This window comes from Drosophila hydei, unplaced genomic scaffold (genome assembly GCF_003285905.1).
Source record: "Drosophila hydei strain 15085-1641.00,03,60 unplaced genomic scaffold, DhydRS2 tig00008137-arrow-arrow-pilon, whole genome shotgun sequence".
Classification (NCBI taxonomy): Eukaryota; Metazoa; Arthropoda; class Insecta; order Diptera; family Drosophilidae; genus Drosophila; species Drosophila hydei.
Window position 1 is genome coordinate 1 of NW_022045845.1, and position 18,860 is coordinate 18,860.

Here is an 18,860-nt window from a genome sequence, read left to right on the forward strand (position 1 = left end):
TTCTCTGTCTCTCTCTCTCTATATATTCCTCCCAATATCTCTATTCCCTTCTGTCGCTCTGTGCAAGATTGCAGTTTATCTCTTTATTTCAGATCTCACCTGTGCGGCCATTATGCGCTGTCGCTCAAAAATTAGAACGCACTTAGCACACTTGCAGCTTTTGTAGGTGCAGAGCTTTTTGTGGCCTCGCAGCTCGGAGATGATGCCGTGATTGCGACAGCGGGCGCACTTTGGCACACGATTCGAGGCTTTGGGCAACTGGGTTTCAGCGAGTTTCATAAGCTTGGAGCTAGCGGCGGGTCGCGGTCGCTTCGCATTAGTTGGGTTATCATCGGACATATTACCACGCAAAAGGATTCAATAGTAAACTGATAATTATTTAAAGTTGCGAGCGTTATTTGTAGCGTGCCTAATGGCAGGCGAAAAGAAACTACATTTTGGAAACACTTGCTTTATGTGCAATTGTTTCAAAGGGCATATTCAATTTAACGACTTGTTTATTTACGCAGGCGCCTTGGCAAAGTCCTGTCACTGCAAGTCCTCGACAACACGATTGGCGGTTGCTGACAATCTTAGCTCCACCTACTAGGCGTGTCTAAACTCGGGGTGGCTTAAAATCCTATTCTCACTATACTAATACTATACTACTACAACTATAGTATATTAACGATTTATGTAAATTAATTTACGTTTAGAATCTTAACATTAGAAGACGTTAAGTGTGTGCTGTAAAGGACCGAAACTAGGACACCTATCATATTTGCTCCACAATTAACAGTGCTCGCTCCGCAGCTTACAGCGATATCAATCGATAACTAAAAAACAGTTTAAATAAAAAAAAACAATATCTATCCCCTGATAGCTATCCAAATAATTAATAATGTTACCATGCTCTAACGTTATGAATATGCTACCTTGAAAATTTCTGATTTGCTGCGATATGTAAATGCTGTTATTAACATACATATATCGATGACAACTATTGCCAACAGTTATTGAATAAGAAATTTATCGATATTTTGGTATTACTTGGATGATGCATCGCTAATTTTAGTCAGTCGGAAATCATCTTCGAACGTTAAAAAATGGATCGGTAGCTAAAAGAGATAATTTAAAGCGAAAAACGCAAAGAAAACGGCTTTTGTCCGCTATTTCAGCGATTTTTTTTGTGTTGTAATCAGCAGAAAATTTTTAACAACAGTTACAACGACCAAACACCACCAGTCAATCCCAGGCAATAACCAACAGGAAATTTTGCAATATTCAATCAAATTTTACTGCAACTAAAACAAAATCAACCATATTCAATCACCCCCAATTCATATATACCTAGATAGCTACCACAAAGGTAAAAAGCAAAGAGGAATCATTTAAAATTGAAATAAATAGAAGGAATATTCAATTTTTTGCTCGCTTTTGCCAATGTGATGAGAAAATCCAGCAACAATACCAACAACCACAATTACCAACAACCGACCGACAATAGTGCAGCGCAGTCGACGTCAGCAGAACAGCAGCTGCCAAACAGTGGCTGAAAAAATTGTTTTGCCTAAGTAAATTTTCCTGCGACGATTTTTCTTCTTTTTTGATGCTGCTGCGCAATTCGCAACGACGCCGACTGCAACTACATCAAGTGCAGAAACTGTAGTAGCAAAAATTCAAATCACACAATTAATTTCTTGGCAGAGCAGCAGCAGCAACAGCAAAATCTTTTCAATAGCCACCATTTTGAATGAGCGCAGCAACAACACCTAACGCCGCAGTAGAAGAGAGAGAGAGCGAGAGCACAACGCAGCCGTTGCAGAAGTAGCAGCAGCGACGTTGACGTCAACGCTGTCTTATTAGCACCGTGTAAGAGCGCAAAGGAGAAGACGAGCTTGCAGCTCTGAGACCGGAAAATTCTCAAAAATACGGTGCGTGCATTTGCTTGTGGTAGGGGTAGAGAGACTGTGTGAGTGCCAAAAATTAAGGGATACAAAATCGAAAGGCAGCGCCAAAATTATGGTTTTGCGTATTTTGGAAGAGGAAAATGCCAGCACAGCTGCTGCCAAGGAGTTTGCGTCGCTGCGACGCAACGCCGGCAGTGGCAGTTGCAGCAGCGCCAACAATAACAACGCTAGCGGCTCAGCGGACAGCGGCGTAGGCGGCAGCTATGTCTCTTGCAGCAACACGGACAACAGCTGCAGCCAAAGTCAATCAGGTGAGTGTTGAATTTCAAGTTTTTTCTTTCTACTCAACTCCTTTGCTGCAACTCTTTCGCTCTTATGCTCTTTGGCTTTCCCTTGTCAATATATAACATTTTTAAGCATATAATGTGGCTGTGGGACCACTGTGCGAGATGTGTGCACTGAAACTTTATTTTGCAGCTGCCACGCACAGCAGCAGTGTGCGAGCAAGATAGACACAGGGCCCTTCATCCCTTTATCTTGTTCGTTAGCTGCCCTTGTGTAGATATATATGTGTGTATTTGGTGTCTACTTTTCGGCTTCGTCTTGTCTTCGGTGAAATGTTTTTATGCTGCTGTTCGTGTAATGTCTGCCACTTGGTTCTTCTTTCTATTGTTTAGTTTCGAAATTGTTCTGGAAACGCAATGCACTTGCCTCAGTGTGCGTGCGTGCGAGTGTGAATGTGTTTTCCAATTTCTATTACGCATTCATTTTCCGTACTATATATTTATAGTAATGCGGCCCCTGGCAACAATCCATTGAGTGGTTTCTATTCAGTTTCCTTGAATTTATTTGTCTGTATGTAGGCATCCCTTGAAATCTTCAACTTTAAAAATAATGTGCATGAATGAATGTGTGTAGAATGTAGGGTATGTTTGTGCCTGCGTATTTCGGCATCAAGTTGATTGCCCGTAAATTGTTACACATTAGCTATATAGATTCCCGCCTCTTTTCAAGCGCCAGTAGGCTTCGGCCAATAATATATCTGGAATATTTCAGCAAATAATCCTGTATATTCTAGTTTATAAAATACCAATTGTCTAGGATTATGTTTTGTATGGAAACGAAAGAAATAATTATTTTCGAAAAGAACTCTGCGCAGATATATATATATATATATATATATATATATATATATCTAATTTCTAGAACCTACGACGCATTTGAGTTTATTAATATTTACAATCGATTGAATTTGTTTGATTTTTGACGGCAATATGTTATAAATTTTTATTTGCTTAAGTAATAGTTGTCGCATTTTCATGTCATGTTAGTCTAGACCTCAGGCGCTTTCTATTATATTACCTAAACAACGTGCACACATAAAGAAATTAATTTATATGAATATATATTATAGAAGACACGTATCATTTTTCTAGATTGCGTTTTATCAATTCCTGTGACGTCAATAGCTACGATTGCATCACTTTCAATTAAATGAAAACAAGAATGTTTAAATGTACAACATTTGAGATATATATAATGCTAAAAAAATATGAAAAATTAATGATATTCAGTTTTATTTTTGCATATGGGTCAAGGAAACCAAAAAAATTAAGAAATAATTATAAAATAAATCAAAATAAAATTTATAATAAATCTTTGACACTATCGACAATCAATCGCAGCAAAACAAGGAATATAATGTTTGGAGTACATAAAAAATGTTTTAAAAAGTTTCACATTTTTCAATAAGAATTTCGTCATAGGGTATTTACATTGCGCCATTCGTTTATTATTCTCTGTGTTCATATCTTAAATATTTTTTTGTACATGTAAAGCCATTGGCATTTATCTTTTGGGCTCCCTCTTACTCCAACTAATCCTCTCCCTGAAGTAGTAAGGCCCAAGTCCTCTCTGCCTAGCTCTAGCGCATCGTTCCCATGTAGTCTAACATTCAAAAATTAATAAACGACTGGGTTATCTGTGGAAAAAGTATGGGAGAAAGGCCAATGAAAGAGTGCCAGCGATAAGATAGGGAGCACATAGACTCTCCCAATGCCGATCGACTAACAGCTGGAAGGAAATGCGCAACACATATAAACAGCTTCGACAGCTGCCCTGCAGAAGAGGAGACACAGATAAAACCGAGGAAAAAACTTTCTCAGAATTTTGTCTACCAGGTCTGGCAAAACGTGGAAAGAAAGGGAAGGGTTGGGGCGGGTGTGGAGTAACGGCTGCGCCGACTGAGTCAGCGCCGCGTGGGCAGAAGCGTGAAATGAATTATTGTTGTTGTTTCTGTTGCTGTTTCTTTTGAGCTAGCTGCGCGCCGAGGCTTATTTCCGGAATTGACAAATTAACGAAATTCATTTGCATTTTTATAAAGTATATACAAACATATATGTATGAAAAAGAGAGCTGAATGCGTGAAAGCGAGATGGCCATATGCTCAACTATCTTAACTGAGTGTGCGAGCAATTAATACAAAATGATTCACTGTGCGAGCTTTTTTCAATACTCGAAGAGCTTAACAAATGAAAACGGATCACAAAGTGTTAATAAACTGTAAAGCGAAACTAGCGAGTGCGGCAAACAGCGACTGAAACTGCAATAGCAACAGCGCAGCGACTGCGCATAACCTTGATGACGTTTATTGCACTTTGGCGCTGCAACCAGCGGCAGCAAAAGCAACTGCAACAGCAACAGCAGCGACTGCAGCAAAAGCAGTGGCAGCGGCAGCAGCAGCAACCCAAAATAGAACGACAGTCAAAGCAAACGAGCAAACAAAAATGAACGAACGCTGCGAACAAAGACAAAGCGATGAGCGCAGCGGCCGCCCGCTCTCAGCCCCCAAACGCTGCCACGCTCCAACGCTGACCGAGTTCGAGCCGTATGCCTGCTGACGTGTAGCGACGTCGCTGCCACTAGTGCAACAGCAGCGGCAGCAAAGACTGATGATGACAAACCTTAAACAAAACAAAAAAAAAATAATAAATAAATATTGAGCGACAAAAATGCAATGAAAATCACGTTTATCAGCGCCTTAACTGAGCTGAATGCATATCAATTGCATTGAAGGCTATGTGTGTGTGTCAGCGGGGGAGGGCAGGGTATATTCAGCAATTTGAACTGCACATTGGATGCAAGCCTCTTGTGAAAAACGGGATTTGGGGAGAAGGCAATGACGAAGGCGTCGTTTGTCGCTGTGTAATTTATTTTGCAATGAAAGTTTTTTTCTGATGTATATATGCATGCAAATGTACCTATATACGTATGTATATATATACATGTGTGAGCAGGCAACACTTTGTGGGTGGTTGTTTGGCCAATTGCCACCATGCGTTGGTCTATGCCATGATTAATGAGTGACAGGCAAGCAGTATTAAGTATATCATCATTATTGTTATTCTCAACCTTAGCTCAGGGGTTGCCTTGTTTTTTATTATAATAAAATGTGTGCGGGTGCGTACGTGCAGCCTCTCACACGCATTTCCCCCTTACACAGGCAAAAACACACACACACATGCATCCGTCAAAGCATACATGCTTACTATATTCGTATATTATATGCATGTAAATGTCGGCGCTGCCCTGCAATGTTTTTTCTTGCATATGGCAACGCTGTAGCCATCGTGCAATGTAGAAAAAAGGTAAAGAAATTCCATCCACACATATATTTAAGCAAGTTGTTTTGAGAAAACAAAGCACCATTTAAAGTAGTTTTTGTTGTTTTAGCTTTGCTTTTTTGCCCTTCCACTTATTTGTTTTTGAACGCAATTCGCACATCAGGCGATGATATTGTTGCGCTTGTATTAGTAAGTGTGTGTGAGTTAGTGTAGATGTTTGCGTTAACCTCGTTTTTCACGCTGCCCTCAACAAAAGCACGTCAGCAGCCTACGTGATATTGAGCTTGTATGTGTACCACACACTCAAATTCAGGTACAGGCAAGCGAGTAAGAGACAGAGAGATTGAGAGAGCAAATGGCAGCGCCGCGTCTGTGTTTGATTCTGTCTTTCGCTCGCTCATTCGCTGTTGGCGTTGTCTGCTTTTTGCGTGGTCATACCGGTCTTTTTAAATGCGCTCAATGTCTACACGCGCGCTCTCTCTTTCTCTCTCACTTACGGTTCGGTATAGCCACCTGCTCTTCATGAACCCCGCATGCCCGTGTTGGGGCCACCACTTGTCGCTTTTGTTGTTATTTTGCTGTTGTTGTTTGTATTTTGAGCTGCAGCGAGCGACAAAGCGGCTGTCGCCTTTCGGCTCAGCTGGTTGTCGTTTAACTCTCTCACTCGTGTGTTTGCTTGGGCAGCTCAAAATAAAAACAAAATAACAACGTGCTTTGTTTCTCGCTGAGTTGTTCGATTATGTCAGTCTCCAAAGTTTCGCCTGTTATCATCGTCAGCTGCCTTCTCTTTCGTGCTCTCCTTCCTTCTTTCACTCTCTTTCACGCACTCTTTTGTTTGCTGCTTGTGTGTTTGTAATGTAGATTTCATTATTTTTAATAGAACGCAATTTAAATTCGTTAAACATCGAACACGATCATTTTCCGTTTCCCACTTCACACACGCCCATGCCATGTTGCCAAATTTCATACGCTGTTTAGTTTCGCTCTTTTGCGCTGTGCAGATTTTTTTATGTGACTAAATACGTATACATATGTACATAGTATGTACGTCTCGACATCGATTCTTTTAATTGAATCAAATTGAAAAAAATTTCCATACTCATGTACTCTTGTTTTTATTGCCTCCAAGAGCGGTGGGGGTCAATATTTATTAGGTCTGCACTTTTACAGATTACTTAAGACCAAAATTAAACTTTTTTAAAATCGGCTCCTAGTAGCTTCCGTCTGAACATTTTTCTTCAAAATTAAAGTTTAGTGTGTAAACAAAAAGCGCATGTATGGTCACAGATTTTTACTTATTGACATAATGTACATATGTGAACCGAGTTGTTTGAACTGTATGCATGTACATGTATGTATTTCATATCTCTTAACCGCACCAAGTGTTAAAAAGTCACGTAAGCAGAAAAAATATGCACAAACATTTGCTACGTTAGCGTGCGTTAACTCGCTCTTTGGCACGTGCGAAGAGCACGCTGTTCAGCATAAATATTTCAAAGCTCTGTACGCTGCTGCCCTTCTCTCACATATTACAAGACAGCAGCCTGCTAGCAATACTCTTATTAGAAATGCGATTGGCCTCAGACTTTCCGCTGTACTGTGCTTTTTTGCTCTCTTTTGCTGCTCTCACACGGTCTCTCTCGTGTTAGTTTTTTGGCTGCTGCTGCCTGGCCTGGGCCTGAATACTGGCCGGTGCTCGACGACGCGTGTTTGTTTCTTTCCTCGTTTGCGCCGCGCGACGACGGTCCGGTTATATTTTTGTCCGTGTTTTAAGAATTCTTCCGTTTTAATATATATTTCTCACCATTCGGTTTTATCATATTCGCACACACACATGTATATACTATTTTCCGCAGCGGCCTCAGTAAAATAGAAAAAATACAGTCCACGTTGTCGTCTCCTATACACTCGCAAACACACAGTAACTAAAGATTTTCCGCGTGTTTTTGACAACGTTCATTCATCAACAGTCCCCCGGTTAGATATCGAATTGTTGTTGCTTCAAAGATGTATTGAAAGAATTGAAGCAAAACTAATTGAAAGTTAAGGCAAAAAGTGTGCACGCAGTTTTTAACTACGAACGAATACGAAGGAAAAAACGTGCGAAGCCAACGGCGACGTTGACTGAGCAGCGGGCGTTGCTTAGATAAATTGCGTTGCGGCTAAAAGCAAACACAACAACAACAGCAGCAACGACAACAGGCACAGACATGTTGGGTAAATACAAAATAAAAAATCCAAAGCGAATTTACCTATTATAGAAGCTTTAAGCTTTAGAATATGTTCATACACACATACATAAGTAAATACATACATTGTTATCCCATATCCATATCCCCATATTATTAAAAATGAATTCTATCAAAAGGCCGGTTTTGCATTTGTGGTTTGCCTTTTGTTATTCATTCACACTAAGTTTCCGTTACCTATGTGTGTGCGTGTGTGTGTCGTTTGGAATTTGCTCGGCTTTTGCATTTCCTTGTTTCTGCTACTATTGTATTTTATTGTAGTTTTACATCCATTATTTTTTATATAAAAAAAAAAAACAAATAAATGGCATGTGGATATTGTGCATATGCATGAGCACAATAAAGGGTAAACAGTTTTCAAAATTTCTATTAAGAATTCATGCCAACTACAATTGGAAATCAATTGAAGGGGCCAATGTCGTTTTATTATGTATTTTTCTAGGTAACCGAGGTAATTGGGCATTAGATGAGCACCTTAAATCGAATTTAAATAGTAAATGCATATTTATAAGCAATTGTATATAATGCTTTATTTATTTAATTTAAATGAAGAATATTTGCAATGGAGATAATATTTACAGTACAAAGCATAATAAAACTTAAATATTGTATACCTCATACGTGCAGAATTGTAACTATTGTACATTATATTGGGCCAGCATGATAATCCTTAGTAGGGAGTCCCGGCAGCACCGTTGAGTCACATTTTAATTCCAATAAGAATATGCGTTGTAGCAAGCAGGCTCAACGAGCGTCTACTTGGGGTAGCGGAATTAGTGCGTGCTCCCCTTTTCGTTCTCTCTTTTCTGGTACACACCCACAAAACAGGCAAAGCAATTGCAGCGCTACGGAGCAGATATGGTGACCTTGAGCGCTTTGCCGGCAGGCTTAGCTACAAATACACTGACACTAATAGCCATTCATGGCACATCTCTGTGTGTAGTTGTAAGTTTGTTTTTCATATTATAATTATGCATTATAGTTTGTTGCTTTTGTTTTTTACAAACACATACACACTCGACAAATCTCACGCCTCGCACGCCTTACCGGTACATTTTTGCTATTGCTGTTTTCTTTTACTTTTCGCCATTTTTTTTTACTTTTGCTTTTACAATTTTATTCGGCGGCGCAATAATTTTCTTCTTCTTTCGGGTGGATTTGTGTTTGTTGTTGGTGCTGCTTGTATGAAGTAACATACCATAAGATTGAGAGACGGAAGCCGAAGAGAGCGACAGCTTTAGGAAAAGAGAGCGGCGCGTGTGTCTGCTGACATTCGTATTGCTCTTTGAATGGTCTTTGCTCTCTCTTAGTTCTCATATAAATGGTGGCATGTTTTTGCACATTGGCAACTTTCTTGTTTCAAATTATGTTTTCTTAATTCAATTTAATTTTGAAAATGTCTGTTTTTTGTAAACTATTAAATTCGCTGGTTGCTGCTACCTTTTGTAACTGACACTTTTTAGCTTTTGTTCTTCGCTACGCTTTACTGATCTTTGCATACTTTGTCGTGCTAGCCACTCAGTCGTTTTTACTTTTACTGCTTCTTCTGTTCTTTCTTAATTATTGTTGTTATTGTTTATGACACTTGGCTGTTGCTTCGTCTTTCATGTTTTTGCGTGCAGCTTTGAAACTTTTCAAGGCTGGTTTTCTGTTTTCTTTAATTTTTAAAATTGTTTGGTCTGTTCTTATTTTTTTGTTGATAGCTGCTTTGTTATCAGCTTCGGTTCGATAAGCGTTTTAGGAGGGGGCGGAACCTTCCCCTTTGATAATTAAAAATTGACTGGCTTTAAACATGATTGTGATTAGTTAGGCGTTATTTTCCCCTTGACTCCTGTTTATTTTTAAGTGAGTACTATTTTTGTTAGGTCTGACCTTGTTTTGAGTTCTATTTATGAGCAGTATTACAAAATATTTGAGATCAAACCATTTAACAAAACCTTTCCATTGTAAAACAAACTGTTTAAACTGTGGGTGTGTCTTCTACCTGTTAGATACACTGCAGACATTTCAACTATACTGTATTGGATTTTATGTGTCTTATTGGCATTTAATAGGCTTCTAACCTAATCTAAGCAGGAATGCATTATCTGCGCCTTGCTTTTAACTAGATTACCATATTTTCCACATGTGGCATCATTACAATAGCAGCAATAAAAATAATTACGGTAATAACAACAACATCAATAATAAATGTCGGGCTTTACCGACAACTGTTTCAATTTGCAATTCTTGGGCAAACACATAACAGAAATTGTTGTTTTTCTTTTATATTTTTTATAGCGTATTTATGGCCTTATATCTGAAACGCAGTTTAATAATTCTTGCACTTGTATATACGTATGGTATATATATAAATATAGATAAATGGATAGGCACAATCTCCCTGCAAATATTTGCTGTATAGTTTTGTTTATAGAGTTGTTTTAGCAATTTAATGCAAAAATAAGCCAGCAAAAATCATTTATTTATTCTCTGTGGTTTTTGTGTGTGTATGGAACAAACAGATACCCTAACGAAAAGAAATACGTAAAAAGGGTTTATATAATAAGAGATACTGTTATGCCTATGCCATGAGCCACGCCCACTCGTGCATAATACAAAAGTAATTTTATAATTTATGTAATTAATTTTATTTGTTGTGAATTTTTTCTCTAGCTCTTGGTCGTTTTTGCAAGTAACGAAAATATTGAAAGCTTAGAGATTGCGACGTAATTAATTCAAATAGAGGGGCACAACTAGAACTTGATAGTGAAACCGACGACTTCTCAAGCTCCCATTTTACCCTTCCCCCGCTTCGTCGTCTCCGCTTGCCGGCCGGCGCCGGCTAATGCGTCAGAGATAATGTTGACTCAAAAGCTAGAAATCTTATACCCGTTTTTTTTTATTTGTTGTTTTATTCTCGTTTTTTGCAAAGCAATAGAAAGATGAGAGAGAAAGAAGAAATAGAGAAAAACAACTTATTTTTAAGCTTGTTTTGGTTTCTGTTTTCTATGGCTTCCAATTGACGTTTGACTGTATCACAAACAAAACACCAGGCGCTGTATATACTACATACCATATACTATATTCGTGAGTGATTCGATAATCGGTAATGCGAGAGTTAAATGCAACGCTTCTCCCGGCTCTCGTTAGATAAGCTCAAAAACCTCAAATGTTTCGCTCGCCTGTTTTTCGCAACGTGTCAAAAATATACCTACAAATAGAATCTAGAGTTTTGAGTTGTTTTGTTTTTAAGAGTTTAAGCTGATGAAATACGATGAATTCATTTCACCAGGCGTTTCTCGATTCCATTAAGACATCAGGTGATGTATTACCAAAGATTAGCTATATGTTTAGTTTAAACGAGGTGAGAGGTGAATAAAATCTCTTTATTGCACGTGGGCAATAAATGGAAAAATGTCAAAATAACAATATAAAAAGAAATCAAACATTAAAAAAAAAAAACAAAAATAATGAAAAAAAATTAAAATAAAAATGAATTGAAAAAAAAATAATAGAAAAGGAAAATATTGAAAAAAGTAACAATAAATAGAAGTCACAAAAATTTGTGATTAGCTGTTCGACAACAAATTATCTGCAATTTATCATAATTAATTTTCCTACAGCACAAAGAAAGAATTTAAAAAAAAAATCAAGTAAATTATCAAAACAAAATGATTTGCAGAAATTGAAAAAAAGCAATGCGCAAAAAGTCGGCAAACATAAACGAAAGCGAAGAAGAAAACATAATAAAAGAACAGGAAGAATACAAAATTTTGTTTATTTCGTTGCTTTCCACAATAGAATTTACGTAATTGATAAGAGTTAAAAAGGAAAGAGAAAAACGCACTAAATAGGTCAAATTTAAATTTAGATAAGAGCGAGTGGCCACAGACATGCCATGTATACATGTACAAATGTGCGTCAAGAAGGCGTTGAAACGTGTGTGCAACTGGGCGTGGCAATGCAGATGACGTGTATATGTGGGGGGTATTTGTGAATTTGGTGGGCTCTCAGCCAAAATATTCACTCAGCGGCGAGACACAATAATAAAACGAGAATTTTATAACCGCAAAATTATTCGATGCGAGAAACTGAGAAATGACGTCCGAGAATTGATGTGATTAGGGTGAAGAATTAAGAGGGAAGAAGAAATGGGGAAGAGGGCTGCACCGGAACCAAGTAAAAAGTAAAAACAAAAAAGAATGTAGTATAAAATAAAAATGAAAGCTTGTCTAAATATTTAAAAGTATTTATTTGTTTATCAACGTTTGCGTCTATATTGCGTTCTAGATAAATAGTTAATGCCAGCAGCCAGCCAAAAGGCGGAAGAGTACAAGAGAATGTCTAGAAAGAAATTGGGTCACAACATAATACTATATAAAATGTATGTATTTGTGTCTATGAAGTGTGTACGTGTGATTGGCAAGTGGACTTAAAGCATGCGATAAGGAATGATTGATTGGAAAGTAGAGTAAAGATTGTATGGCAATATTTACAAAAGTTGTGAGACTGATTAGAAGGAGCATCGCAGGATTTGTCTTTACAGGATTATTTAAATGTAATCCATTTAAGTCAATTTTGATGTATGACCTTTAAAAGAATTCTAATAGTGGTGCTAATAAAAATATATCATTGGGAGAAAATGAGTGATCATTTAGAAGGAATTCCATAAATGATCTTTTGGTTAACTTATAATAATAACAAATAAATAAACGTAATAAATATATAATAGACACTTAAACTATGATTCTTTTATGTATGTATTTAAATATTACTGATCGCAATTCCGAGCTATTTTTATTCGCTTCAGTAGTTGAATGATCATGTCATGTTGTTTAGGTAGCCCTATCCAATTACTATTGTATATACGCATTGAGTTACTTGGAGTAGTTCGTATGGTCGGTCTGGTCGTTTATTTATTTTTATTATGCGTCTCAACAACAGCAGAAGTCTGTCACCAAAGGCCAACTACCTCTGCTGCTCAAAGGTCCAATGTTTATGAGCATTAGATTTATTATTATTATATAGACATCCAACCCCATCAACTGTCTCAATCAACCCGTCCACTTCGCACCACTCCCCATTGAACTCTGCTGATTATGAGTTACATTTGCGAGCTGCAATTGGCGATTGGGTGGGCCAGCGATCTGTCAGTTGTTCCACCTCCTTTGCCTTCTCTTTCCTCATTTCTTCCTTAAACGTTTTAAGTAAGCAGACAGAGTCGTAAGTCCCATGATATCTATAAATAGAATATTGAACGCACAAACGATTCGTGTGTCTGTTTTATGACGGCAATTAAAGAGAACCAGAAAGCGTAACCTGTATAGTCCCGACGAAGCTCAAATACGCTGCAGGTCTGAAGACTTATTTACCCAAAGAAATGCAGATAAGCCTATAACTGTTGTAAAATTAGTAAACGTTGTATGATAGCTAAATAAAAATAATTTTAAAAAATATGGATAATTCTTTGAGTGATAAAACTAAAGCGCTCTGTCTGTAAGGGTATAAAATTATAAAAATGCGTTGACTTCGCCTGCTGCTCATCATCATTATTATGAACGTAATGAAGTCGATTATTGTCGTAAGCATTGTCAGGCATCGATTGCCGCCTGTGGTCTTCCTCGTCGATCTCTCCCTCCCTCTTCCTCACTGAATTCAGTTTTCATAATAAACTTTTGATATGTGCTCCCAGCTTTTAGCTGTCAGCTCTTAGCTCTTAGCTCTCAGCTCTCAATAAGCATATATTTAATTTTACATATTTTATTTTTTATTATAATTTTTCTTTTTTACTCGCGACTTGTTTACGACACGCGATTTGCTTTCTACGCAGTTGCGCTAGAATTTTGTACTCGCTTTAGCGATCCATCTATATATGCATAATTTGTATTATTTTTCTATACACACTTGTTTATTTATAAACATTTATGCATTGATAAAAACTTGAATATAGGAATACAAACATGGCAACTGGTCGCCGATAAATGTGCGCAAATATTTATTGTGCGAACCGAAACCTAATGGTCGTTCTTATGTATATATTTCTCTCGATTTGCTGTAGCTGACTTGATAAGCACTTGTTGCTTTGTTTGATTAACATTTTGTTGAATCTTCATTTAACGCCAACCTACGAAATCGAAGGCTGCACAACAAAAATCTAAGCAAAGAATTAAAATGTCACGCTTTTTAATTTGTAAGATGGACAGCAGCAACAGCAGCCGCACTGAAAAGAGATTCAAAAAGTTTCACCAAGGCTTATTTAAATGATTAATATTGACATACATACCTATGAATGAAATATGACTATATATTTATATTGGAATGTGAGAGTCTCAGTTGAAACAGATTTTTACAGTATGCACCAGCACTACCACAATAGGAACACGCATTTATATTCCTGTATCACTATATTAAGTTAGAATTTCAGACTTGTTTGTCTGCCGCCTGTCCGTCTATATAATTATGTACATACAAATAAACACTCTAGGCCATAGTCATATTCATAGTCAATATTTATTTTAAAAACCTTTCTTATATATCTTAAGCAAATCATATAAATCATTTGTAATTTTGTTTGATATTCTAAGTCTACGTATAAAGGATTTCATCATTATTTGCAAACAGCTGCCAATAATATTTGGTTACGATCACAATCTTTATAAGGTGTAGTGTTGAGTAGAACCCCCTTTTAAGAGGTGACTCAAATGATTTGAACAGCGGAATGGCATGTTTACACGTTGCTCCTTATTATTATAAATGTTGGAAATAAAAACAAGCAATGAAACTTCAATTATTTATTCTAAAGCAGTGAATTTACTATTTATTTTTAATAGTATAAATTAAATAAATAATATCAAATCAACTCAAAAAAAGATACACATATATGTGCATGTACTTTGGTAACTATTGATACTTTCTTCCATAAAAGCATTAAGATATAAAAAAGAGTGTAAACATTCTCTTAATAAGAAACATGTTTGTGGGTATAATGAAATTACCTTTAGGGGCTCGTAAAAATGAGGTTGTCAGCAGTAGTTTTCAAGAACGCCACAGTTCACCTCGAAACGTTGCGCAGAGCAGTTGCAAACAGTAGCAACTGAATATTTAGCTCATAACGATCAAACGTTTTTTAATTTCGTCATATTTCTTTAATAATTTATTATTGCATAAAATTTGGTAATTCCAATAAATTGTTTGGTTCTTATTCAACTACAATTATTCATATTTCGCTTACAATTGCAATTACAGACGGCCAGAATGAGTTAACGCGCTATAGCAGCGAAGATGTGTCCGGGAACGAGTCGAGCGAAGCGCCGAACATGACCGAGGTGGAACGTCAGGCGGAGCTTAATCGGCATAAGGAAGAGATGCAAAAGAAGCGTCGTAAGAAACGCATCAGCTCCTCGCTGCACTCGTCAACTTTTCAAGGCAAGTAGATATATAGATGAATAAATATTTCAAGGATCTATGTAATGAAACCGAGCTTCTCCATTCCCACTGTAGAATTGTATAAACTGACGGGCGAGATATTGGGAGAGGGCGCCTATGCTTCGGTGCAGACATGCGTTAATATCTATACCGATCTGGAGTATGCTGTGAAGGTTATCGATAAGATACCGGGACATGCGCGTGCGCGTGTCTTTCGTGAAGTGGAGACATTCCATCACTGTCAGGGACATCCGGGCATCTTGCAATTGATCGAATTCTTTGAGGATGATGAGAAATTCTATTTAGTGTTTGAGAAAATTAATGGCGGCCCATTGCTGACACGTATCCAGGAGAAAATATGTTTCTCGGAGCATGAGGCGGCGCAGATTATCAAGGAGATTGCGTCCGGCTTAGATTTTCTGCACAAGAAGGGCATTGCTCATCGTGATCTCAAGCCGGAGAATATATTGTGCGTAAAAACGGATTCGCTCTGTCCGATTAAAATTTGTGATTTCGATTTGGGCTCCGGCATTAAGTTCACCACGGACATATCATCACCAGCCGCTACGCCCCAACTATTGACACCAGTGAGTTAGCTTTTATTGTGAAACTAAGCGCTATATAATTTCAAATTCACTTTCTATCCATTTAAAGGTCGGCAGCGCTGAGTTTATGGCTCCCGAAGTAGTCGATTTGTTCGTGGGCGAGGCCAATTACTATGATAAGCGCTGCGATTTGTGGTCCCTTGGCGTTATTGCCTACATTTTACTCTGCGGGTATCCTCCATTTTCGGGCAACTGCGGCGAGGATTGTGGCTGGAATCGCGGTGAGAACTGTCGAATGTGCCAAGAGCTGCTCTTCGAGTCTATTCAAGACGGTATGTATATCGATAGAAAATTAATTATAAAAAAGAGTGTAATATCTTTGTATTCTGGATAGGCCGATTTTCTTTTCCGGAGGCCGAGTGGCATGATGTGAGCGATGAGGCCAAAGATTTAATTTGCCGTCTTCTGGTTAAGGAGGCATCCAAGCGCCTAAGCGCCGAAGCTGTGCTCACTCATAAGTGGATACGCATGTGCGAGCAGGAACCGCCTGTCAGCAAACAGACGATTCGCCATAAGGCGCTGCAAACGCCAAGCAATATCCGACGGTAGCTATCATTTTATTCATTTAGTATATGGAATATATTAACAAATTGTATGTTTTTTATAGTAATCACCAGTCGGCACGTGAGATTTCGCAGTTTGCCGAGTCTGCAATGGCCGTGAAACGTGTGATCCTGCAGCATTTCTCGATGCGCTACGATTATATGAAAGAGCGCCCGAATATCTATCAGCCCTCGCAGGCCTATATGGACGCGTACAGCGATGAAAATTATAATCCAAAGCCGCCGGCACATTTTACACGTAGCCGCTCGCAGCGTAATGCATCCACATTATCTTCTGCTGCCGTAGCCAACAACAACTCAAATGCGTCATCATTATCTACTTACGGCGGTCGACTGTCTACGGCTCCGCGCAATGGAGGCAGCAACCATAGCCGTCAATCGTCGAGGAATGCCTCTGGCATATTTAACAATAGCGGTGCCTTCAAAACCCTCAATGTGCATGAGGAGGATGATGACGATGAAGAGGCGTTGGAGGCTTTTGGACGGCTGGACGATGATGTCGATGATGAGTGGGTGCAGTTGACGCGTCGCTATCAGGAGCAGCGTGAGCTGCAACAGCAGCAGCAGGAGCAGGAGCAACATCCCGATGCTGGCAATGGTGGTGATCAAATGTATGATGATGATGAGTTGGTTGAAGCAGAAGAGAAGGAGGAGGGAGAGGGCGAGGACTATCAGCATTACAAGCATTATTGGCGCACGCTAGACGAAGAAGAGGGTGATGATTATCTTTATGAGCAGAAGCAACGCGAGGATGATATAGCTGAGGAAGATGATGATTACGTCGAGGAAGAAGAGAATCATACGATAATGGAGAAAAATGAGGCCGACAATCGAAAACAATTGAAAGCTAAAGATGATGAGAAGGAGAATGAACTTATTATTGATAATATGGAAGAATTAAAGCAAAGCGAATTTGCTACAACAGCAACAACAATGCGCAACAATGCGCAGGAGATAAGAGTGTTTAAAGATGAGGAGAAGCAAAAGAAAGAAGATGATGATGATGATGATGTTGATGGGGCCAGGAAGCAACAAACAACATCATGTGATATTAGTGCTACTACAATCACCAATACCAACACCAACAGCAGCAACAAAATGCAAACAACACCAGTTAAAGAAACAGCAACAACAACAACCCAAACGAACGGCAACCAAGGCAATGATAAGGATAACGATTATGCTAATGATTACGATAATGATAATGAAAATGATAATGATAATGATGATGATTATGTTAAACTATTGGATAGTATTAGTGATTTAAATGAAAAGCTACCTGAAATTTATGAGACTGCAAATATTGTTGTCAACTCAGCGGCAGTGCCGGCAACAAAAACAACAACAGCAGCAGCAGCAAAAAGAGCAACATGCCCACCAAACGATAACGATAACGATAACGATAAAAATGTAGATGATTTGAAAGTGTCGACAACTGCAGCTGAGGGGACAACAATGCGAACGACTTTTGGCAAACAACAACAACAACAACAGCAACAGCAAGAAGAACAACTACCTGCTGGCAACAACAGTAACAAACAACAGCGCAATGTTTACTTTGCATTGGATGCATATCAAAATGACGAGGACGCCGATATTGATGAAGAGGATGATGACTACGATGATGATGACGATGATGAAGATGAAGATGATGATTATAATGATGAGCATGAGCTGAAGCCAACTGGAAATGGTTTGAAGCCAACGCCACCTGCCATATGTAATGCATATACACGAAAGCAACGGCAACAGCAGCAACAACGCTATGTAGCGCCACGCCCCGAAACGCACCGCCTAGAGAACTGGCGCTACCGCAGCCATCAATCGGAGCAACCGCAGCAGCATCAAATGATCATTGCTGGTGGGGGAGGAGCCTTTCGAAAATATCGCCCACCCTTTAGCACTGGCGGAGGTGGTGGCCATCATGGCAATCAACAGCGCAACTATTTGGGCAGTTTCTCGCACGGCGGCGGTGCTGCTGGCTACAAGATACAACAGCAGCAGAATCTGCAACAGCAGCGGCACAACAGTGCTGGCAGCAGCAGCGGTGGCTCGCCGCCTTCGGATGAGCACTCGACGTCACCTGCTACGCAGATTCGAAATTGGCGTCAGGATTGCGTCTATGCGCCTATGCGTAGCTGCGGCATGAATCAGCCAAGCAGAGGCTTGCAGCGCGCGCATCACCATCCGCAGCATCAACAGCAGCAGCAGCAGCAGCCAACTGGACGCATTGGCTCTGGGCGCTTTGTCCATTCGTCCCAAGTGCCGCCACATCTATTGGATGAGCCGCCCACATTGGGTATCGGACTATCGCCACCCAGCGAGAGCCTGTTGCTTCAGCGGCGCATGCGGCAGCAGCAGCGACCCGGGGATTTGGCCGAATACTGTGAGCCTGCCACGGCCAGTGGCTAAGTATATCATGAACAATAGCAACAACTGCAGCTGTCAGAAGGCGTCCCATTTTGTTGGGGATTATGGCATTCGAGCCAAAACAGAAAACAAAAACAAACTTTGTTAAATGTTT

The 18,860-nt window shown here is 39.1% G+C and overlaps 1 protein-coding gene across 2 annotated transcripts; it reads left to right on the forward strand.

The window, feature by feature from the left end:
* Positions 1-1,034: 1,034 nt before the first annotated feature.
* On the forward strand, positions 1,035-18,860 carry LOC111592050 (probable serine/threonine-protein kinase MARK-A). 2 transcript variants are annotated; one of them, XM_023304047.2, is made up of 6 exons: positions 1,035-2,200; positions 14,989-15,168; positions 15,244-15,755; positions 15,823-16,045; positions 16,108-16,318; positions 16,381-18,860. In XM_023304047.2, exons 1-6 carry the CDS (start codon positions 2,002-2,004, stop codon positions 18,746-18,748), a joined length of 3,693 nt encoding a protein of 1,230 aa, XP_023159815.2. In that variant the 5' UTR covers positions 1,035-2,001; the 3' UTR covers positions 18,749-18,860. The 2 variants fall into 2 exon arrangements, with proteins under 2 accessions (XP_023159815.2, XP_023159816.2); XM_023304048.2 differs by lacking the exon at positions 1,035-2,200 and adding an exon at positions 7,235-7,729.

What these genes read in the sequence shown, in the direction of transcription:
- LOC111592050 (XM_023304047.2), top strand. Translation starts at nt 2,002, where the DNA reads ATGGTTTTGCGTATTTTGGAAGAGGAAAATGCCAGCACAGCTGCTGCC. An exon ending in CGCCCCAACTATTGACACCA is followed by an intron (nt 15,756 to 15,822) that starts GTGAGTTAGCTT and finishes ATCCATTTAAAG; the next exon opens with GTCGGCAGCGCTGAGTTTAT. An exon ending in CTTCGAGTCTATTCAAGACG is followed by an intron (nt 16,046 to 16,107) that starts GTATGTATATCG and finishes TATTCTGGATAG; the next exon opens with GCCGATTTTCTTTTCCGGAG.